The 23,171-nt window shown below is 34.4% G+C and overlaps 1 protein-coding gene across 6 annotated transcripts in view; it reads left to right on the top strand.

Annotated features, from left to right (window-relative positions):
* The window catches only part of LOC111060097 (laccase), a 63,014-nt gene that overhangs the window by 34,146 nt on the left and 5,697 nt on the right, over positions 1-23,171 (top strand). For 4 of the 6 annotated variants that reach the window (XM_039419510.1, XM_039419512.1, XM_039419515.1 and 1 more), the window contains 10 exons: positions 11,503-11,584; positions 13,512-14,066; positions 15,007-15,311; positions 16,258-16,468; positions 17,379-17,653; positions 18,518-18,641; positions 18,976-19,190; positions 20,099-20,294; positions 21,181-21,396; positions 22,641-22,859. In XM_039419510.1, coding sequence (XP_039275444.1) covers positions 11,503-11,584; positions 13,512-14,066; positions 15,007-15,311; positions 16,258-16,468; positions 17,379-17,653; positions 18,518-18,641; positions 18,976-19,190; positions 20,099-20,294; positions 21,181-21,396; positions 22,641-22,859 — 2,398 coding nt within the window. Of the gene's footprint in view, positions 1-10,313; positions 10,579-11,502; positions 11,585-13,511; positions 14,067-15,006; positions 15,312-16,257; positions 16,469-17,378; positions 17,654-18,517; positions 18,642-18,975; positions 19,191-20,098; positions 20,295-21,180; positions 21,397-22,640; positions 22,860-23,171 lie in introns of those variants that run through there. The other 2 variants (XM_039419511.1, XM_039419514.1) reach the window with 2 other exon arrangements.

Below are 23,171 nucleotides of genomic sequence, written 5' to 3'. Positions count from 1 at the left end.
ATGAACAGTTAACATTACATCAATAAACCTGTAGCAGCTACCGTCTATAGAAGGCAGAGGATCGGCAACGTTGTTCTCCCATCTTTCTCCACTGCCATTATAACGTGGATCTCACTATATAGGGAGTGATAAGGCATCCTCCTTTAATATCTCAACATCCGATCGTCACGTATTGAGACAATTCCGGCTCATTCATCCTTTTAATACACTCTAATTCAATTATTACTCTATACGTCCAGATTGGAATTCCCGACACATTTTTTATCAGCCTCTTTTTTGTTTTTTGTCATCAATGGTCGGTTTAAGTTGAAGCGTGTGGCAAAGGACAATGCGTCATTATTCTTCGAACGTGCATTGAATGGCGGATGAGATTTGGACGATGATAGTTTTGATTATTGATGTTGATAGATGAGATTGAATTGATGTGAAGTTTTTGATGATCATCTTGATGATGTTAGATTTGATGTATATTGTGGTGATGATGTTGGTGATATTTATTACGATAAGTTTGAAGTGAGGATGAGATGTTGATGATGATGATGATGATGATGAGATGTTGATGATGATGATGCTGATGATGATAATGATGATGCTGATGATGATGATGCTGATGATGATAATGATGATGCTGATGATGATGATGAAGAAGAAGAATAGGGAGGAAAGAAGAAGAAAGATGAAGAGGATGAGTTGGGTGATAAACAGGAATAACAAAAAATGATGGACGTGGAGGAGGAGGAGGCGGAGGAGGTTGATGATGATGATAAGAAGGAGGTGAAGAAGAAGGTGGAGGATGATGATGATGATGATGATGATGATGATGAGATGTTGATGATGATGATGATGCTGATGATGATAATGATGATGTTGATGATGATGATGATGAAGAAGAAGAATAGGGAGGAAAGAAGAAGAAAGATGAAGAGGATGAGTTGGGTGATAAACAGGAATAACAAAAAATGAAGGACGTGGAGGAGGAGGAGGAGGTTGATGATGATGATAAGAAGGTGGTGAAGAAGAAGGTGGAGGATGATGATGATGATGATGATGATGATGATGATGAGATGTTGATGATGATGATGATGCTGATGATGATAATGATGATGTTGATGATGATGATGATGATGAAGAAGAAGAATAGGGAGGAAAGAAGAAGAAAGATTAAGAGGATGAGTTGGGTGATAAACAGGAATAACAAAAAATGATGGACGTGGAGGAGGAGGAGGAGGTTGATGATGATGATAAGAAGGAGGTGAAGAAGAAGGTGGAGGATGATGATGATGATGATGAGAATGAGAATCAGGAGGAAGATGATGATGATGATGATGAAGAGGAAAAGGAGGAGGAAGAGGTGAAGAAGAAGAAGAAGAAGAAGAAGAAGAAGAAGAAGAAGAAGAAGAAGAAGAAGAAGATGATGATGATGATGATGATGATGATGATGATGATGATGATGATGATGATGATAATGAAGAGGAAGAGGAGGAGGAGAGTTGGAGAAGAAGAAGAAGAGAAGAAGAAGAAGAAGAAGAAGAAGAAGATGATGATGATGATGATGATGATGATGATGATGATGATGATGATGATGATGATTGATGATGATGATGATGATGATGATGATAATGAGGATGACGAGGAGGAGGAGGAGAGGAGGAGGAGGAGGAGGAGGAGGAGGAGGAGGGGTTGATGATGATGATAAGAAGGAGGTGAAGAAGAAGGTGGAGGATGATGATGATGATGATGAGAATGAGAATCAGGAGGAAGATGATGATGATGAAGAGGAAAAGGAGGAGGAAGAGGTGAAGAAGAAGAAGAAGAAGAAGGAGATGATGATGATGATGATGATGATGAAGAGGAAGAGGAGGAGGAAGAGTTGGAGAAGAAGAAGAAGACGAAGAAGAAGAAGAAGAAGAAGAAGAAGAAGAAAAGATGATGATGATGATGATGATGATAATGAGGATGACGAGGAGGAGGAGGAGGAGGAGGAGGAGGCGGAGGGAAAATATTAATAAAAGGTTGAGTAGAAGTTGGAGAAGAAGAAGAAGAGAAGAAGAAGAAGAAGAAGAAGAAGAAGAAGAAGAGATGATGATGATGTTGATGATGATGATGATGATGATAATGAGGAGGAAGAGGAGAGGTTGAGTATAAGTTGGAGGAAAACCAGGAAAAACAAGAAGGATGATGGAAAGTAGAAGTAGGAGGAAACTGGAAGGAGAAAAGAGGATAAGGAGGAGAAGAACAGGAAAAATGAAAAAGGAGGAGGAGAAGAAGAAGAAAAATATGATGATAATGAGTAAATGGGAAGGGAGAGGAGAACGAGAAGTAGAAGAAAAAATAAGAAGAAAAAGACGAGTAAGAAGAACAAGAAGAATATGATAATGTTGATGATGTATTGTTGGCAATGGTCATAAGTTGAAGTTGGCAAGGTCATTCAATGTCACAAGCCATGGAGAAGCTCGTGGTCACCTTGTTCGGTACATGCCAATGCTTGCTCGTCCCTCACCCTCCTCTGCAGAACTCAATAAATAAATCCGGCAAGTGTGGTTGGTGGAAAACAATAAATTGTGACGTCACCAGTACCGGATGTGTTTCAAATTAATTTGCACTCGTTTTTCTTCTGAGCTGCTCCCTAATGATGAAGCTGTTACTCTAGTGCTCTAGAGATTCATTCAGGTTTTCAAGTTATTTCTATAGATAATTACGCGCCCACTGATCCGCATTTCAAGCATTAGCATAAAAAACTATGTAACTATAGTTATACATTAACTTTATGCTCTGATCGACTGCCATACATGAATATGTATGCTGAGAGTTGTTCTCGTTAATAATGTTCCTATACATCCTTGTATAGTTATTTTTACATGACGTTTCTGTGAATGATGTGTGTATTATAAGTCCATGAGTCAAAGTCAAGTTCAGCCAGTATTCATTTGAAGTACTGGGTTAAAAACTAAAATATTAGAGTGGGAAATCCCGTTGAATATGTGCTTGAAAATCTACAATATAAAAACTAAGAATGTGCTCTCAAATATTATTTGAGGTTGGATCTTTATAATACAACAAAGCTGTAGTAGTAATAATTACTAGCATTTAACTATTACCAGAGAAATCTTCTATAATAAATCTTGCTATATTCTGTGCTATTACTCAGCAGAGGGTAGTATTGATTAATCAATACCGAAAATTCCAGCATTAGACTGCTAACCTTGCTGATAATTTAAATTAGAATTATTTTCTCCTGGATATCATTCAAGTTGAATCAAATAAGTGATCTGGAAGCCATCATCCCAATTGAGGGATTAGGGGACTAAATATTTTATAGGTTTTCCAAGTTGCAGCCATAAAATTACAGTTGAAATGAATATGAATAGTTTCAGATACTAATTACCAACTTATTCCAGTCCCGCAAAAAATATTGTAGTCTATCCAACAAATTGTGTCTTGTATTTTCTGTTAATTTGGTAATTGTTTTATTAATTTCAAAAGTGCAAGTCTGACCATTGTGTTGTCTGCACTGTTACAAATTATTGTCAATATCGTTGGATATTTTAAACATATATTTTGAACACAAACACTTCAACAACTCTTGTAGAATGGAGACAATTTTAGTAGTTCTTGTGATTGAAATCACAAATTCCAAGTTTGATCATTATTGTGTTGTCTCCACTATTACAAATTATTGAAAATATCGTTGGGTATTTTAAACAACATATATTTTGAACACAAACCTTTCGACAACTTTAGTAGTTCTTGTGATTGAAATCACAAATTTCAAGTTTGATCATTGTGTTGTCTCCACTATTACAAATTATTGAGAATATCGTTGGGTATTTTAAACAACATATATTTTGAACAACAAACACTTCAACAACTCTTGTAGAATGGAGACAACTTTAGTAGTTCTTGTGATTGAAATCTCATTGAAATGACTCGCGATTCACTAGAAATCATCTCCACCCACTCACAGAGTAGGCATATAGAATGTATTACATTCTGTATTCTCTGTGCCCATCGGTCATTAGCAGTTTCATTGTCCTATCAAAATTCTCAGTCTCGATTTGACTCAACACTTTACAACATAGATCAGCTATCAATAAAAAAATATTCCTTTGTCAACACACGATCTATGTACATGCAGTTCGTCGTAGAGAACAGCTTAGAATTTGAAAATTATCGAGTACAGTAGAACGTTAATAATCCGGATTAATTAGGACCGGACCCCATCCGGATTATCAAATATCAAATTATCCAAATTACGTTAAAAAAAGGTCAGCACGCACTATTCAAGAAACAAAGCTGTTAAAATTGCAAATACAGTATTCAATTATTGGTAGGTAGAGTATAACCACCTTCGACGACCACTCCCTTTCTCCTCGCTAAGCGCATTGTATTGATTGTATCGGTGTAGTTTTCTCCAATTTTCATATTTCATTGTTGTATGATTTTTTTCTGTACTTATTTCAAATTAATCTCTATGACGATGTTCAACTGTTTATTGTATTATATATGTTTAACTGTGTTGAATAAATTTATATCTTATCTTATTCTCCCGTCGCCCGCTCTAAAGTAAGGAGGTACGAAAATTTTATTTCTTGCCAGAGACGATTCCGGATTATTGACGGTCCGGATTTTTGACGTCCGATTTATCGAGTTCTACTGTACAAACAAAAACATGCAAGAAACGCATTTTACAGATAATAGACTTATAGATTCTATATTATCTGTGACATAATGGTAATTTTCTATTTATGAACGCCTACCTAAATTGGACGGAAGAGAAAAACGAAACGTTTCAGCTGCAACAATGTGACCTTGAAGGCTTAAGGTGCATCCAGTGTCAAGTTCATTGATAGGATTGCAGGTGATCGGAACTCGTCCCTTGATGCGAATTGGAATCGTGAGAGACTAGAATTCCTTCAAACTAGGTCAAGGTTAAGGTTGCAGTCTGTAGACTGAGAGACGTTTCCAGTGGTCATCTGTCACATGATTGTTTATTGGTTTATCGGATCATTTCTGTAAAAATATTATGACGAATACATTCCATCAAAGACCAGTCATCATAATTAATTTCTCTAGAAATCAACCATCCTAATTTCTCTAGAAACCACCGTCATGACTAATAATTGTGCTATTGTATAGAGTTGGTCGTTTTATTATATTGTATTTAAATAAATTATCAGTTTTATTAATGGTCGTTTTATTATATGCCTACAGTATTTTAACAAATAATTATAGTGTTTACAAGTTTGTGTTTCTTGAATGGTTCCAAATTTTCTTAAATAACTCAATATTATTCGTGACAAATGGTAATTGAGAGGAATATTTCTAATCAATTTATCAATTCAAGCCATCTAAATTCAAAATTTAAAGTTTTCATGTTTATTTTGGACAAAAATTTATAAAAATTGTACCTACACGTGATATTCTAAACTTATCTTGGACTTTGTCACCTATAAATTTGGAAGAAAAATAACACAAGGACTTATTATTTTATCCACCAATTTCATTACATTAGTCTTATTTTTATTGTGAATAAATAAATAAATAAATCTTTTATAATACTGACATAGGCCTGTATATATCGTAACTTAGAAATTAGTTGCTTGAATGAATTGAAAATGGGAGATACTGCATTTGCTGATTGCAAATTTGAATAATCTAATTCTATAAAAATTTAATTTCCAAAATCAATCTGGAACCATATTCCATATGAACTTTTTTGTATAATCTGTAAGTTGTAATAATTATTGATTATTTCAATCATTTTATTTATGGTAAATCCACATAGAATAATTTATCTGGAACCATATTCTTTAAGGAATGTTTTTTATAATTTGGAAATTGTAATTAATTATTGATTATGGCAACCATTTTCATCCAATTTCTGGTAAATCTACTATAATTTTAAATCCGTTTGACAGAATGGCATTCACCTATTTGGAATGTTACGCTTTTGATTTTACGGTTTGTTTTTCTCTTACACCAAAACCTCTTACCATTATTTTTTAATAACTTAGAAGCTAATAAGCTATTATGAGATATGACAGAGAGTAGAATAGTACTTACTATTTCCCGAAGTCTGCAAAATATTCTATAGCATCAAAGAAGATTCCCCTTCATCATTCAATTTAATTTTAGGTTCTGAACCTGTATTTTTGAATGTTCACTTCTATACTCTTCGAATCAGATTCCAAGAATAATAAAAATTACCAATCACCATTAAAATAAACGAAGAACAATTATCCCATCACTCGATCGAATGAGGTAATTCAGGCAGATGACACCCTAAATACAATTAAAGCTTTTCTATTACATTTTCCCCGATGAAAATCCTAGCCAAATTGCAATTGATGTTAGTTATTATGCTAATGATTGACTTGATGTTCCATTATTATAAAATTTTTTGCAACTTTCCTGGTTCTTTTCAATTCGCAGAAGTCTAGGTCACGTGATCAATCCTCGAGCAATACACGTGAGAGAATATTGTTCCGGTGTTTAGAGCAAGATTCACTTCGAATTGTCAGCATCTGTTGAATGGGAAACGTTGGTGTTATTAATACGGAATGCTGACAGTGAGTGTGAATTTAGCTAAATTTCAAGGAACCGTTTCAAGTTTCTTGTTCTTTTGCACCTGTGAATGATGACGTCATTGTCTCATCTTTAGCGGGAGATTTGTGGTATTAGAGCAGTAATACGTCATCACAACAGCTCGTAGCTCCTTGGGGATTCACAGTGCTTTTCTAATAGCAGTTGAATGACTTGAAAGCAGGAAAGTTCCAAAAGATTAAATATCTCTTTTTATTTTCAGTTCTTGTTTGTTATTATTTTCCCCTCACTGTTTTGTCGGTCTTTCATAGTAGCTTATAAATGTTAGCTATTTCCTCTTTTGGGTGATTCCTGCGTGAATTGAACAAATTTCCCAAATGAACATGTATAGGTCTAAATTCGTTTCTTGCTAGTATGTTATTATTTTGTTTTTTTAGTGGTTCCCCAACTAATTTCGTTGAATACATTCTATATTATTTTTCAATATTTGTGATTTGTTTTCATACTGATACATAAACTATTCGCAATTGATCATATTTTCCTTTATTTTTTGTAAGTTTGTAATTTTATCTTATATTGTTAGATGTGTAATATTATTGATAGTTATTCGTTATTCCCTGTTAGTTGATAGTTCATTAATTCCCCCTTTTTACTGTATAGTTTCTTATGCTGGGTTTTATAGTCAATTCAACAGAATTATTGTTCAAATAGCATTGGAATTTTTTTTTAAATTCTTATAAAACACTAGAATTTTCCGATTCTCGTGATTCTAATTATGAATATTGTTTATCCAATTCTGATGGAAATCTAATTATTATTATTCATTTTCGTACTGTTTTAAAACAATATAATTTTCATTTTGTTGATTCCTTTTAGAATAAGAAAACGAATTTTATTTGTGTGAAATTATGGAGGTGATTCTCAATTCCATTTTGAAGTTGATCCTTGAAACTGTAGTTTTTACAAAAAATGGATAGACATCACAGTCTTCTAATTTGAGTTTCTCTCAACTCATTTGAGATATATGGAATCAACTCATTCGAGATATATGTAATCACAGACAAAAGATAGCATAATACAACAGTTTTTGGCTTTATAGTTAACAGTGAAATTTGGAACATAAATAATGGGACATCTTATGCTATATTTTATCTATGATCGGATGTACAACAGAGTATTTCATTTCGAATATTATGTTTTGAAGATGCTTTCTCATAGATATGAAGATTTTATGGGATGAGATATCAGTTTGTCAGTTATGAGTTGATAGTATTTCATTCTCAGTTATGATTTCTTTTATTCAAACTTTTGTTGTGTTTCATTTTAAACACATATTTTAAAAACTGAAAATGAAATTTTATTTATGATTTTCTTGTAATTATCTTCAATTCATTCTCAAGTTCGACTGATTCGATTGTGTTTAGAATTAAGTACAAGAAATCAATAATTAAATTCGAAAATTGGTTCAAGGTTTTTCAGATCTCTATCTACAATTTAAATAATTACACATTTTTGTAGGGTTAATATTTGATCTGGAATAGAAAAAATTAATTGACTTTGAAGCTGATGAAAAGAAAATAAGCATGTCAATTAACTTTACAGATTTTAAGTGCTTAATAAGCTGGATGAAAAAGCATTTCAACCTTGATACTCTTATCTTAATTCCATCATCTAGAATCCTTTCAAGCAAACTGCAGTCTGCTGCATGATGATAATACACTGCATAGTACTGTAATAGTACTGTAATTATTCTGGAGGTTAATAGTACCAAACTATCATACTTTAGCTCAATTTTGTTGAATTATATTACACTTTTTGAGCAAATGAGAAGTCAACATTGTATTAAATCGGAACAAAAACTCTGAGCTATTCTCATAAATTATTTTGATGCAAGTTTTTTCAGTTCCGTTCTAGTTTGTCATATTTTTGAAGATATATTTTCAATCGTCATTTATTTGAAGAATATTCCATTTAATGTACTAATAAACTATCAAAATCAATTAATATCAACGGAATGCTTAAATACAAAAGATTACCAGTACCCTTTTTCATTTTAGACACCGCTAGTTAAAAAATTCAATGTGCTGATTGTTCCAATTGTGTATGTATAGTTTTCTATGCATATCAGACTAGGTGATGATATAATAATTTTACTAATTGAGTAATTTAATTACAAATTTTGCGTCTTTTAATATATTCTTGATTTTCCCCTAAAATATATTGAATAGGCTACATGATACAAAAATACATAATTGGAAATTCAAAAATACCTTTACTATCATAAAAAATACATAAATACAAAACTGGAAATTAAAAATTCCTTTATTATCATGAAAAACATTCAAGTTAGTAGTACAAAATCTGTATAACTTGTAGAAAGAAATTGTCGAAAAGGACTAGTTTTTATTCTTGTTGATCAATACGAAGTATTCACAATGTCCTGATTAATTAGTAGGCCCACACAAAATACACGTGACTGTGTAAAAATATATTATTATTGGGAAAATTTTGATCGCAATAGAAGCAACAGTTGTATACGAAATCTAAAAATTGCACACCAAAACTTGAAATTTGCAAAATGTATTGTCCCACATCTAGCGGTTGTGAAATTGTTTTTCTTGTTGGTGCCCCAAAAGGAGAACTATTCATTAATTCATAATTATACGTTATGAGATTATCAAAATAGCTTTGATTGGCCACCAACCAGATTATTGAATTAGCAAGGTAGATTAATAATATTAGTAAGGTGTAGTTCAAAATATAGATATTTTCTTACTACATAACAGTAGTTTGGTTGGCTGTATTCTATGCTGAATATTATTGTATAGTGATACACTTCACACTAGTATAGTTCTGAGAATATAGGCTATTACACGTCACTGTGATATATTTATATGAATGGTATGTTAATATACTCGTATTATTCTGTTCTATACTTAGCAGCCGGTTTGAATGATATGAGGAAAGCCCAGGCTTGGTTATAAAGCCAGTCGTTGACCGACACGAAAGTGGACTTGCGCCCTCTTCTTCTCCTTCATCATGATCATCATCATCTTCTTCTTCTTCTCCTTCTTCTTCTTCTTCTTCTTCTTCTTCTTCTTCTTCTTCTTCTTTTTCTCCTTCTTCTCCTTCTACTTATTTTTCTTCTTCTTCCGCCAAAACGTAAACAAGGAAAAACGAAGAGTAACGCGATCCTCAACAGTTTCAATTATTTTTCTTCCTCGTTTTCTTCTTCTTCTGATCTGACTCAGTCGTCACCCGTTTGTATGCGGAATTCCCTGAAATGATGCGCTCAAGATCCACATCTACTCACCCCCGGTTTAGAGCCTACTCTATAAAAGTGTTGCTAATACTCTGAGACACCTCAGTTGCGATCTGCATCTATCTGAGGCAGGACTTCGAGCACTCGAGCATGTGTCATGCGTCAAGTGTTTGTAGTTTTAGAGCATTGTGAAACCGGTGTACTCAACATATTGAGAAAATCGTTTCAGTTTGCCCAAGTGAGATTCCGCGACTCTCCCAAAAATAAAATATTTTGTCTATTGAAAGTGTTAGAATATCCAAAATTGTGTTGAGTGTTTTCAATTGTGACAGAATTTGTGTCTAGGGAGTTGTGATAAATATCCAATTCTAAATACAGGTACTCTCTGAAAAATATTTCGAGTAGAAATAACAAATTTTAAGTACCGGTAACGTTCATTGTGTAAGAATTTTCATTTGTGGTGACAAAACTAACAACTCTTTTGTTGAAGGATTTTAAATTTGAATAGTTTAAATAAAGCTTTGTGTTGAAAAAGATTGTGATAGTATTCTAAATCGTTGGAAGATTTAAATATTATATTCGGCGACTGTGATGGATTTTCTTGAAAACTTCGAGATGTGCTGAAAAACATTGGGAAAGCGTTATCCAGAAGTGTTGATAGTTTTTCACTATTGGTGATTGTTTAATTCTTCCGGATACCATTTTACATTTCTGAATATAATTCCTGTCTACAGGAATAAACATTATTGGATTATCATCACATCTTAAATTATGTGAGTGGTTTATATTATAATATTTTTTTTAGCACGGCACCTATTCTTTAAAGACGACGTATTCTGAGAGCATGTTAGGAACTTCTGGGTAGGCCTACAGCAGGAGCCATATCGTTATCATTTAGCACTGAAATAAATTCGTTGATGTATTGGATGAATGCTGGTTGAAGATTGAATAAGTAAATTTTTTGACGCTATAAATGGTTGGTGGGACAGAAGGATCAAATATTTCTGAACATTGAGATGTTTATAGAAAACTTCATCAAAATATAGAAAAATGATCAACTATTGACTGCTACCAAGTTTAGCACTTATTCATATTGGACCAAAATGACACGATAATCAAAGAATAGTATCTTTATCATATTGAGTTGGTCATTTAATTTTTCACAAGTTAACATACTATGTCAAATGTTTACAATTTATTATGTTAGATATTGAATAAATAATACTCTTCATATCAACCATCTTTATTTCAATATATTCAAGACTGAACTGTTATTAATGTATTGGTAACTATTGTATTGTTAACAATTATCATATTTTTCACATAAATGAGAAGAAGGTCATTTCAAGTTGAATTGATATGAGATATCGGTACTGTATAACAAAGTAAACTCTTCTTCTCCGATATTTGGAAATGTATCTAAGAATTATTGTACAGTGTAAAGATTATACATGCTAGCCGAAGAACAATTTCCATAAAATTTTAATTTAATTAGCTCATGAACGCCACTTTATGTTCTGATTCTATAATTAAAATAAAAATTTCTTAGAATTATATTGCCTCTATATTCTTACTTGATACATTCAAAATGTATAAAATGTTACATTTGATACAAAAATGGTAAAACAATCTCCAATTTACAGTGATAATCATCATTGATAATATGAAGTTTTCATAGAGTTTTCCTATTGTTTCAGAAAAGAAAAATGGAGGTCATAGTTCATATGCTTCTAGTCTGTTTGGTGTCAACGGTTTCAATCTCAGATGCACGTAATACCGGTGAGTAGTTTGACAAACAAATCTATTTTTTTGCTTTATTTAATCATTCATTTTATTACAACTAATGTCGATTTATACTTGAATAGACGAAACTTATTAGTAGTTCTGTGCAAAATATTGGCCTATGCAAAGGTTTATTATTATCTCTCCATAAACTTAACATCAGTCAAGATGAACTCAGTTCTATCATCCTTTACAGTATACTTAAACTGCCCATCTTATTTATCTCTTTTCTGTATAGGGCTAAAAAAGGGTACTGAGATTTTTATTTTTTTATATTTAAACTGCCCAGTTTACTAGAATCCCATGCTGACAAGTTACATAGGAATCGCACGTTGACTAAAATGTAATGATTGATTAGAATCGATCATGAATCATAATACTTCTATGTAATCAGTGAAAGCAGAAGTGTACCTATTATAATCTTTGAAATGTGATGTCGCTATTCGCCTAATCTAATGACTCCTACATAAATATGGCTGAATAAACAGGTATTTATAACTTCTACAGTTATATTTTGGAATAATTCTGAAGGATTTGGTAGTTGGTACGGTATCTAATGAAAATTTTCAATACTATTGCATTTGAATGAATTATTGAATTTTTTGATAAATGGATTAAATGAAAAAGACTAAAAAATTGTCGAAAACCACAGATTTATTGATACTTAGAAAGACAGGTTTCGGTTATTACACCATTGTCAATCTCTGATAAACTGAGATTAAACTGAGTCTGACAATGTCCCCAGAGATAGACAATGGTGTAATAACCGAAACCGGTCTTTCTAAGTATCAATGAATCTGTGGTTTTTGACAATTTCTTAGTCTTTTTCATTTAATATGAATAATTACCACAATATTAACTCCTCAACTACACAAAAAAAGATAAATAGATAGGTTTTGCTTGAATTTTCCGCTGTTGGGAATAAACCTCTGCTGCTTGTAAATTTACAAGTAACTTTTCAAAATAGACGAATATTATAAAGCTGACTGGGCAATATAATCTCTATAATGAAGTGGTGTTCAAAAATCTTGTTTTATAATGCTCGATCAGTTCAATGCATTTAAACTTATGATTTTTGTGGAGGAGATGTCATTTCATCTAAAATCGGGAGAGGATTAGCTCAAGGTTCACATTTTTATCCCAGTCATTTCAATGATATTTTATTCGTACAAATTATTTGTTTTATTCATATTTAATTCAATGAGACAATATTTAATTGCTTATTTCATTTGTATTTGTTTTATATGCACCGGTATGAAGAAAAACGTATCTGAGTTCACAAGACAAAGTATTGTTTTCAATTAGCGGTACCTATGTCTTTTGATTCATCATGAACTATCCTCCAACACATCTTTAAACAGATTTGAATAAGTTTTATTTTTTTATTTATTTTCACAGGGCTAATAGATAGATTTTTTTAATAGAAGTACCCACACAGCACAAGATGTCCCAAGGATATCATTAACTGGTCCCGTATTTCCCAGACAGATCCAGGGAAATAGGGTCATCCCTGGGATCTCCTGTGAACATTGTCCTCAGGGATGTAATATCCCTGTAAATCCCATTGAAATCCTGGGGGAAATGGGTGTTCCCGGGGATATTCCGAGGATTTTCCCAAGTAGAAAAACAATATTTTTGGAATATTTTATAAAATTTTTCAATATTGTAAAAGTCCCTTAAAGGACTCGAAATAGTTTTGCCGGGTTTTCAAGTCTCCCAAAAATGTCCAAAAAGCTGTTTTTGATCATTGATTTGGGTGTAAAAGTGAATTTCTAGCACTTTTTGTGTTTTTTCAATACTTCTATTTATTATTATTTTTGAAGACACGTCCAGGCTCGCAAATTGATTTATGCCGTTATCAAGTGTCTGAAGAATGGAAGGTATGTACTAGTAGTTCTATAGAAAAAAATTGTTGTATTTTCAGGAAAACCCCTCTACCACCACATCAGTGTTCCAGACCATGTCTCGAAGGACAGAGGAGTGGAAGAAGCGTCCAATCAAAACCACACTGCCATTTCCAGTACGGAGGCCGAGAGTGTAACAGCTGATTTTCCCGGTGGAATAGCAGCTGATACGACCACTCTTACTGCTGAAACACCAGCAAAAACCCAGAGATGGGTTGACATCAAAACATCTGTGAAAAGTCAGAGATGGGATGATAGTAAAACTTCAACTCCAGTACAAAGTCAGAGATCGGTTGAGACTTCAACTACAGTACAAAGTCAGAGATCGGTTGAGTCTTCAACTACAGTGAAAAATCAGAGATTGGCGGATACTGAAACTTCAAAACCAGTGCTAAGTCAGGGACCTGCTGAAACTTCAAGTTCAAGTGAGAAATCGACTGATGCGCAGCTGGGAGTGCGCACACGCTACAATATAGACGGATATGAGCATTTATTTAATGATACCAATTCAACTGATGGGCAGCAGGATGATGGTGTGGAATTCCAGCATCATTCGTTCCATGGAGATTCAACAGGTGAGATTATTGAAACTTCTTCAATTAAGGTGACTGCTGTCCAAGGCCAGTTGTAAATTTTATGATTATCAGTTATCTAAGTAATATTCTCATTCATCACTATCTTGTTAGTTTGTCAACTCATAAAGGGGGAGTTTTCCAGCTACAGTATAATGTTGAGTTTTTCTCAGATCTTATATCCCACGAAGAATAAGGGTTTGAAGAATAAGTTACTTCTTGTAATACCCTCAAAAATTTCACAGTTATGGCGTCTTCAAAAATAACATTTTGTCAACAGTTTATGAAGATTTGTTATTTTCAAAAGAAAATTTTGTATATACTCTTGATAGCAAACTTCCTGTAAGCTACTAAAATAGAATGAATAATATAGAATGATTTGTTTTCCTATAGAAAATTTCTTCTACAACTTTTTTGTAGAAACTAAAATTATATTTAAAAAATTCCCATTCATACCACAAGAGCTTCTACATTTTTGTAAATTCTTTTTTTGCTGTCATGCGTTTCAAAAGGCTTTGAGATCCACTCCTCAGCGTTCAAGTAGGCCTAGTGTAGTAACTTGATACTCCAATTGGACGAAGGACTCTCCGCACGCTGGAGATTGGGACTACTGTAGCGGTGGTTCAGTCTAAATAAAAAACTCAGCTACTATTATGCCGCTACAATTTCAAGCTTTTCCCCGTCTCCAAATCAACTATATCTTATAGTTTTAAAACTATAGTTACAGTAATTAAAATTATAGTTTATAGTAATTATAAACTATAGTTTTATTGAAATAATTTTTTGTCGTGTTTTTTAAGATTATGGAGCAATGATATCCGACTTCAAACATTCCACTCCTATCGCTTTCTAACGAAAGTCAGTCAATGTGATCAAAATTGTAAATTGGAGGTTAAATACTCCTGCTATAATCACTAATATGTTATACGTATATTTTTTACAGATTCGGATACAGAGACAACAACGGAACCCGAGATAGAGACAACGACAACACCAGCCCACCATGGAGGTGAGTGGTACGACGACACACCTTTGCACCATCCCTGTTTGCGCGAGTGCCGGGCGGGCGAAGCGCCCATGACGTGTCACTACACATTCGTGGTGGAGCTGTACTACGCGATGAGCAAGGCCTGCTACAATTGCGCGACCAATGCCAGTGACTGCGACCGCCATGACTGCATTCCCACCAATGGCGTGAAGCGGCCTATCATTGTTGTCAACCGGACCATACCGGGGCCCAGTATTGAGGTTAGACAATCAATTAGTTAATTCGGAAGACAGTTGGTTTTGTAAATATGTTAGATTACTTATTTTACTGATATTATAGTGCCCGGCCACACTAAGCGATCTGCGATCTTGTAGGTTTCTATATCTATATCTTGAAGATCAATCTTAAGCTGCGTACAGACTTGGGCGCCCCGAACACTCGCATTTCATTTTTTCCACAGCTTCTTATATATGTTCCTTACTGTTTCTGTACAAACAGATATAATCACCTAATGAAAAGTGAAATACGCGTGTTTGTGACTATCAAGTCTTTACTCAGCTCAAGATATAAATATAGAGACCTTCACAATCGCAGAAAGTAGATATAGATTGCTCTCTCTCTCTCTGTTGTCAGACCCTCAGTAGATATTTCGATATTTTAATGATTTAGATCATGTAATATTTTTAAGATTATTATATTAAGATACAAGTGAGTATTGAGAACAGAAATACTCAACATTTTCAAGAATAACTGTCTTCAAGTATTAAATTTCAAGAGTATTTCAGAAAAGTACGATCCCGCAGTACCATCAAGGTTTTTTGCAAGTTCTGAAAATCGTTATTATAGCACTTTGTTTCTATATGGTCTGCACAAAATAACTTTTGACTTGGGAGGGGCATGCGCAGCAGAGAAAGCATACAGTGGGAGAGATACAGAGGCGTGATGTTGCCGTTCCGAACCGGCCAGCATTCTCCAACTTCTAGTGACTGTTCATGTGCTCATGCTACACATTCAAAGTTTCCTGTCTGGAAGCAGTCAGACGACTGACTAATTGGCAACTTCGCTTCTACCTATGACTCTATTTATCACAGTAATTGGCTGATCTCCCTCCATTTCTCTGCTCCACATATTCCTCCAAGTCAAAAGTAGTTTTGTAAGGACTATAGTACCAGTTCTCATGCTGTCCTCTGTTCAACGTGTCTCCAGGTGTGCCAACACGACCGCGTGATAGTGGACGTGCACAATCATCTGATGGAGGAGACGACCAGCATTCACTGGCACGGCCACCACCAGAGGGGGAGCCCCTACATGGATGGAGTGCCCTTCATCACTCAGTGTCCTGTGCAACCCCGCACCGCCTTCCGATACAGCTACGATGCTGCAAACGCTGGCACCCATTTCTGGCACTCGCATTCTGGTAACAGCTTCACTAAATCACCATACTATTTCAATCTGTCAACTCATTCTAGCTTTACTAAATTATGGTATAGTAATTAAACTATTACTATTTCAGTGTATCAACTCTGTTTTATATTCTAGCTTTACTAAATTATAATAAAGTAATTCCACTATAGTATTTAAGTGTATTAACTCTTTTTATATTCTAGCTTTACTAAATTATAGTATAGTAATTACAATCATTACAGTCTATCAACTCTGTTTTATATTCTAGCTTAACAAAATTATGGCGAGTTTATTACCAATTTCGAAGCTAGCGCCTGATAGTTTCCAAAGCTTCCAGCTAAATCACTACCTCCGTTTACGGAGATAGTGTCTAAATACCGTACCGTAACTGAAATAAAATTGTAAATAATGAACTGAATCAAATTCCATTTTCAAATATGACAGAACTGTGATTTTCTAATGTTTTTCTAACATTGCAACCAGAATGCTGGCTAGGGGATGAAGCCAGATGATTTTTTAGTTATGTATGGCAGATATAGCAGTTATTATAATTTTTTATAAAATGTTTTCACAGCACGTTCCACACTATTCTAATGATCCATGACTATTAAATGACAATGCGTTCACGTCAATTATGGTGCAAAAACGAACAACTGTCGAGCCTAAAGTGCTGCGATCAAATCAAATTTGTTGTCAAATCAACAAACAACATTTAATTAACAAACAATTTTTTCAACTATTTTTTTGCAAATATATTTTAATTTCAAGTTTCAATTTTACTAAATAATAGTAATGAAACGTTAAAAATTTCCCGTTCCCCTGCGCCATCTTGTAATTGAATTATTGGGCAATAAATTGTATTCGACTGGTGTTTTTTGGTTCTTTAAAACTGTTAGAATCATGAAAAATTTGAATGTGTACAGGGTGCCAGAGAACAGACGGCGCCGTGGGTAACCTGATCATTCGCCAGCCGCGCGTGCGTGACGTTCACGCGCACCTTTACGACGCAGACCTGCCGGTGCACGTGATCAACGTGATGGACTGGGCGCACGAGTTGGGCGCGGCCATGTTCGCGGCGCACTACCACAGCACCGGCGACAACAAACCCGAGTCCATCCTGGTCAACGGGCGCGGCAGATACTTCAACGACAGCCAGCAACTCACTCACACGCCGTTGGCTGTCTTCAACGTGCAACAGGTGTGTTTTAACTTTTAGCTATTTTAACAATATTCGTTTTCGTTCAAGACTCCAGACAAACGCACACAGCAACAGACAAAGGCAGAAAAATCCCTTCCTAGGTTAAAAACACAGAACATTGTAAATTTTCTTTTGCTGAGGGTTATGCCCACATGAGCTCTAGGCTTGTGCGTGGGTAATGAGGCGGATGATAATGAGAGATGAATGGACCTACAGTTTTAGGTGGGTACGGAACCGCCAGGAAGCGATTTTACAACTCATGAATCATATTCAGAGGAGTTGGCTCAAGCGCTCTCCCTTCCAACGGTAGTACCAGGCGCATGATTCTCAACTTATCTAAGCGAAAGCTTCTCAGCGCGACCACTGAGTCAAACCGCTGCCTGTAAAAAATAAAATATATAATTAAAAAACTACTTTTAAAATGACGCCATAGAACTAAAGCTGCATCGTAATAACAGCTACGAAAATACCACACTTTCTAGCTGTAGATAGAAAACTTTTCCTTTCCCTATTGAATACAGATAGGAAAGAGGAAAATCCAACTTGAAATTCTTAGTGAAAAATAAATGAATTAAATAAACAGAAAAAATTATAAGTTAAACATACGGTAATGCCTGGAGCATCAAACAAGATCGTTTTCTAGATACTTGATATATTTCTATCAAGTTCTGAATCCGTGACTGTAGTCATAGTCTTTTTGATCTATAGGATTATGGGAATATGGGATCTGAGTGATTCATAAATCTTTATGAAATCATGTAAACTTCACTGTTACATCTTTTTTAAAAAGTTTCACACTTATTGTTATTTAATGCAATTTTCTAAAGAATTGATATTAAATGTTTCTGGTTTTCTATTTTTCAGAACGTACGCTATCGATTCAGATTGATAAACGCTGGTAATCAGAACTGTCCGCTAGAAATGTACATTGAGAATCACACTATGACCATCATAAATAGTGATGGTGGTGACATCGAACCAATAGAAGGTAAAACTATTTATTTTTTATTTTATATACTGTATTTAATTCGCAAAATTTTGCGAAAGGTTAAAGTTGAAGTAGTTAACACATTAAAGATGTTGAGTAATGTTTAAGCCCGTTCCATTCTCTATTGTTGTTTCTTTAACAAATGTCTTGATGGTTTAAGAAGCTTCATTTTATTTGTTTCAAACAACAAATTCTTCATTTCTTCAACAAAGATGTTGAGTAATGTCTAAGCTAGCATTCTCTATTGCTGTCCCTTCAACAAATTTCGCAATATTTCAATTGATGTCTACCTTTACTTCTCCATGTTAAAACGTTTTATTTTTGTGATTTTTAGCTGCGACATTGGTGAGTTACGCGGGCGAGCGATGGGACTTTGTGTTGAACGCGAACGCGTCGGTCGGCAACTACTGGATCCGCTTCAAGGGCCTCATGGACTGCGACGAGCGATTCACCAAGGCTCACCAGGCGGCCATCTTGAGGTACCAGGGTGCCCCCGACGAGGAACCCGGCTCCAAACTCAGCTATCACGGCCCTGTCAAACCGCATCCCGTGAGTCAAGATTCTCTCTATCTTACATACTATTTGTTGATAATGTTTATCCTACATTTACTATATTATTATAATAAGTAAATTTCTCATATAGTAACTGTAGTTTATTCTAGCTGTCAGAAACGTTATTTTATCACAAAAAATCATTAAATGTTCAAAACCCTTGACAAATACAGAATTTGAACAATAAAATAATAAAGTTATTGTAATATTATTGTATGTACTACTTATTAAACCCAACTTTATACAGTTATGTACAAATATTTAAGGTATATTAAATATGGAAGGATTAGTAAATATTAGTAGGCTAATATTAGATATTATTAAATATCTAGTGTTGATCCGGTAGTATACTATCATATTACCATCAAATTAAACTAGAAATTGTGAGTTGAAAATTATTTTCAAAGTTTTAATCTTTATCTTTGAAAACATCTCTTTCAGTATGAATTATTATTAGGTGAAATTTCATTTTTTCAAGGATACTCTTGACAGCACGAGCAATTGGAGCAACTAACAAGTCTATCAAAATCTTTGAATTATTCAATTTTATAAACCTGTTTATAAAATATTCTCCAAATAAATAAATGAGAGTAGAGAATTTTCTGTGAATCTCTTCATTTGTTCCTCTTTTGAACTCTTCATTTCGATAAGAAGATCTACTACACATTTATTCTCATATCTCTCTCATTGAATTAGATTATTATCATTTACTTGACTTGATAATAATTTACAGTTTATTGTTAGCTTTCTGCTCTCTCACTGTATCCTAAACTTAAATTTTGATGGATTGAAAGGCTATTATTACAGAAAATGAGAAGATCACATTATCTACTAATATATTATTGGCTTTTTGGGATATTGTTTATTATAATCTGATAATAACCATCTGTTATTGGCTTCCTCAGAAAGTAAACGCCATGAATGTGAAAATGGGAGAACATGGAACAGTCAGCATACCTGAGTTGACGGCTGTAAATACGATGATCACCGAGGACCCCAATCTCAAGCCAGTGGCTGACCACCAGTTCTACATAGCTTACGATTTCTATCCAGTCGACACGCCACACTACCATAAACCTCATTTCTATGGATTTTATGACGGTAGGCTCCATTTGTTATAATGTGCTTGATGTTGATTCTTATTAGTTTTATCATTGTTATTGTAATTGAAATGAGATTATTATCAACTGTGGAAAGTCATCATCATTGATAGAAATATTAATGATTTTTAGTGGTTAGCTGTATATTTCTAAATTCTTGTTCGATCTCCGGTACTACTGCAACCGATTTTGTTTCTTAAAAAAATACTAATACTAAAATAAATACTAATACTAAATACTAAAATACCAATATCTGTACACCTTCATATTTCATCTTATTAAATTAAAGTCGTATGGCTTTTGTTGGTGGGGAGTCCCTTATGGGAAGGTCCCACTTCAATGGGTCTCACAAATGTCATACTTCAGCCGGGACCGACAATAAAAATATGCCCATCCGATAACACGATAATAAAGCTAAGATTGATTTAGTCGGCGTGTGCCTATTGAATGGCATGTGCTGAATTTAACTATTCATGATAGTTTAACTTGATACTTGTGCTCTAGTAGAATATTGAAGTCTAGGCTAATTCTGATGTGGACTTATTGTTCAAATCCATGTGAGAAACAGTTTGTAGCATAAAGTTTATTGCTCTTCTACCATTAAGTTACTGTGATAATTTATTAGTAGATTGAGTATGCTTAGAGTAGCTAATGATCATTCTTTATTGTATTTTTACTAACACATGGACATCGTCAGCTAAATAGGCTATATTATCAAGAGCTAATAATCACAAAACAATTGGGATTATACTATAGACTAGATAATAGACATTAGATTACCTGCAAGTTTAGTCAATACCACAATACAACATGAATATATAAAACAGGACTTTTTCACATGATGTGTTCAATTGTAGTTAATTTGTTATTCCATTGTTCAATTACAGTTCAGAATAAGAAGGAGCGAGTTTACACGCCGCAGTTCAACCGTGTGTCTATGCACATGCCTTCCGAACCACTGTTGTCGCAACGAGATGACATCAACAAGGACATGTTCTGCGATCACAGCAAGCTCAACAACTGCACCAGTCAGTCGTGTCACTGCACCAATGTCATCAAAATACCACTCGGCGATGTTGTCGAGCTCATTCTCATTGATGAAGGTGAGTGTGTGAGAGACATTTTGTTATTATTTGTTCTGTAAATAATCTAAGTTGGATTATTATTCAGAAATAGTATTTTATGATCATATTTAAGATATTATGAGATAGTTAGGTTTTTTTTGGGTTGTGGCCTCTTGAACAACTTATTATATGTTCCTATGTTGAGGTGGGAAAAAGTAAAAGCTGAGCTCTAAACACTTCGCATTTTTCTGAAGCGCCTATGCTTCAAGGTAATTATTATTACATTTTTGTTTTGTGAAGCCACACATTCTGTGCAGTGCTCAAGTGGCGTACATGTCATTTCAAGAATGGAGTCACATAAATGCTCTAAAACACTCCGCTCAATGGTATAAGGACAAGCTTCTACAAGCGTCCCAATTATCTTTGATAGAATAACTATAGCTGCTACACAGCCTTATATCCTCTGGAATGCAATTAAAACACTTGAGTCCTGAATCCCTTTTCGAGAAGAGTCAGTCTATGGATAGGGAACTGGAATAATCCTGTATTTTTACCTCGTGTTTCATAAGTATGACAAATTCAGTTAACATTAAAAATATTTTTGTTTTTGAACACAAACGAAACAACTTCAAGAAAGTATAACGCTGGAACTGTACGTAGAGTGCTTTGAATATGGTCTTACAGGAGAAAGATGGACTTGCTTCCTTCAAGTTAGATTTGAAATTGGAAATTTATTGCTTTCAATTTATCCTGTTGTTCTCTTTATACTCTGTTATAGCTTATAGTATTTATGAAATAAATTGAGACTTGGATAAAATATCCTTGTTGCCAAATTGTGCGTAATTTCAATCTTTCCATGCAAGCCCATAGGATAGGATGTATTAAATTTGACAACACAGTCGTCGCTGAGTTGTCAGTTTGAATATATCCACAATCCAATCATACAGGCTTGCATGGAAAGATTGAACTTTCGCACAACTGAGCGAGTACTGTATGAATAGTCTCATTAGGACTGAGGGAAGAATATTCTCACTGTACCGGAGACGGACTCTGATATTAATATGTCGGAACTTGTCTCTGACGTATTACGAGTATTTTGTATTCCGCTTTAAAGTATCATTTTGTTTGACTGAAATTAATTTATCGATTTTTGATGTTATGGAGTCTGATGTTGTTATGTTGGAACTTGCCTCTGACGTATTACGAGTATTTGTATTCCGCTTTAAAGTATCATTTTGTTTGACTGAAATTAATTTATCGGTTTTTGTTGTTTCTCCCCTCAGGCCATACATACAACGCTAACCACCCGTTCCACTTGCATGGCCATGCATTCCGAGTGGTAGGCATGGACCGACTGGGAGAGGAGACCACGCTACAGCAAGTGCGCTCACTGGACAAGGCCGGCCGACTGAAGAGGAAGCTCACATCGGCGCCACTCAAGGACACTGTCACGGTGCCTGATGGCGGATACACCATTATACGATTCCATGCCACTAATCCTGGTGAGTTGGTTGATAGTTGACGATTCTTTAAGATCTCAGTATCTTGAGTATCAGCTTAAAGGGCTTAAATTTTCAGTTTGAAGGGAGATGTATCAGCTGTTAGTTTAAACTATGAGGATGATCTCGGTTTAAACAGCAATAGATCAGCTATTGGTTTAAACTCTCAGGTCCATATGCACCATATCGGTTTGAACGATGATAGATCAGCTGTTGGTTTGAACTCTGTGGATGCACAATCTCGGTTTAAACGGTGATAGACCAGCTGTTTGTTTAAACACGGAATAAAACACGTTATGTTAAATGCAACCATGT

Source organism: Nilaparvata lugens, chromosome 1, assembly GCF_014356525.2.
Source record: "Nilaparvata lugens isolate BPH chromosome 1, ASM1435652v1, whole genome shotgun sequence".
NCBI lineage: Eukaryota > Metazoa > Arthropoda > Insecta > Hemiptera > Delphacidae > Nilaparvata > Nilaparvata lugens.
Note: the sequence above shows the minus strand (reverse complement) of the source record. Positions and strands in the feature narration are given on the sequence as shown.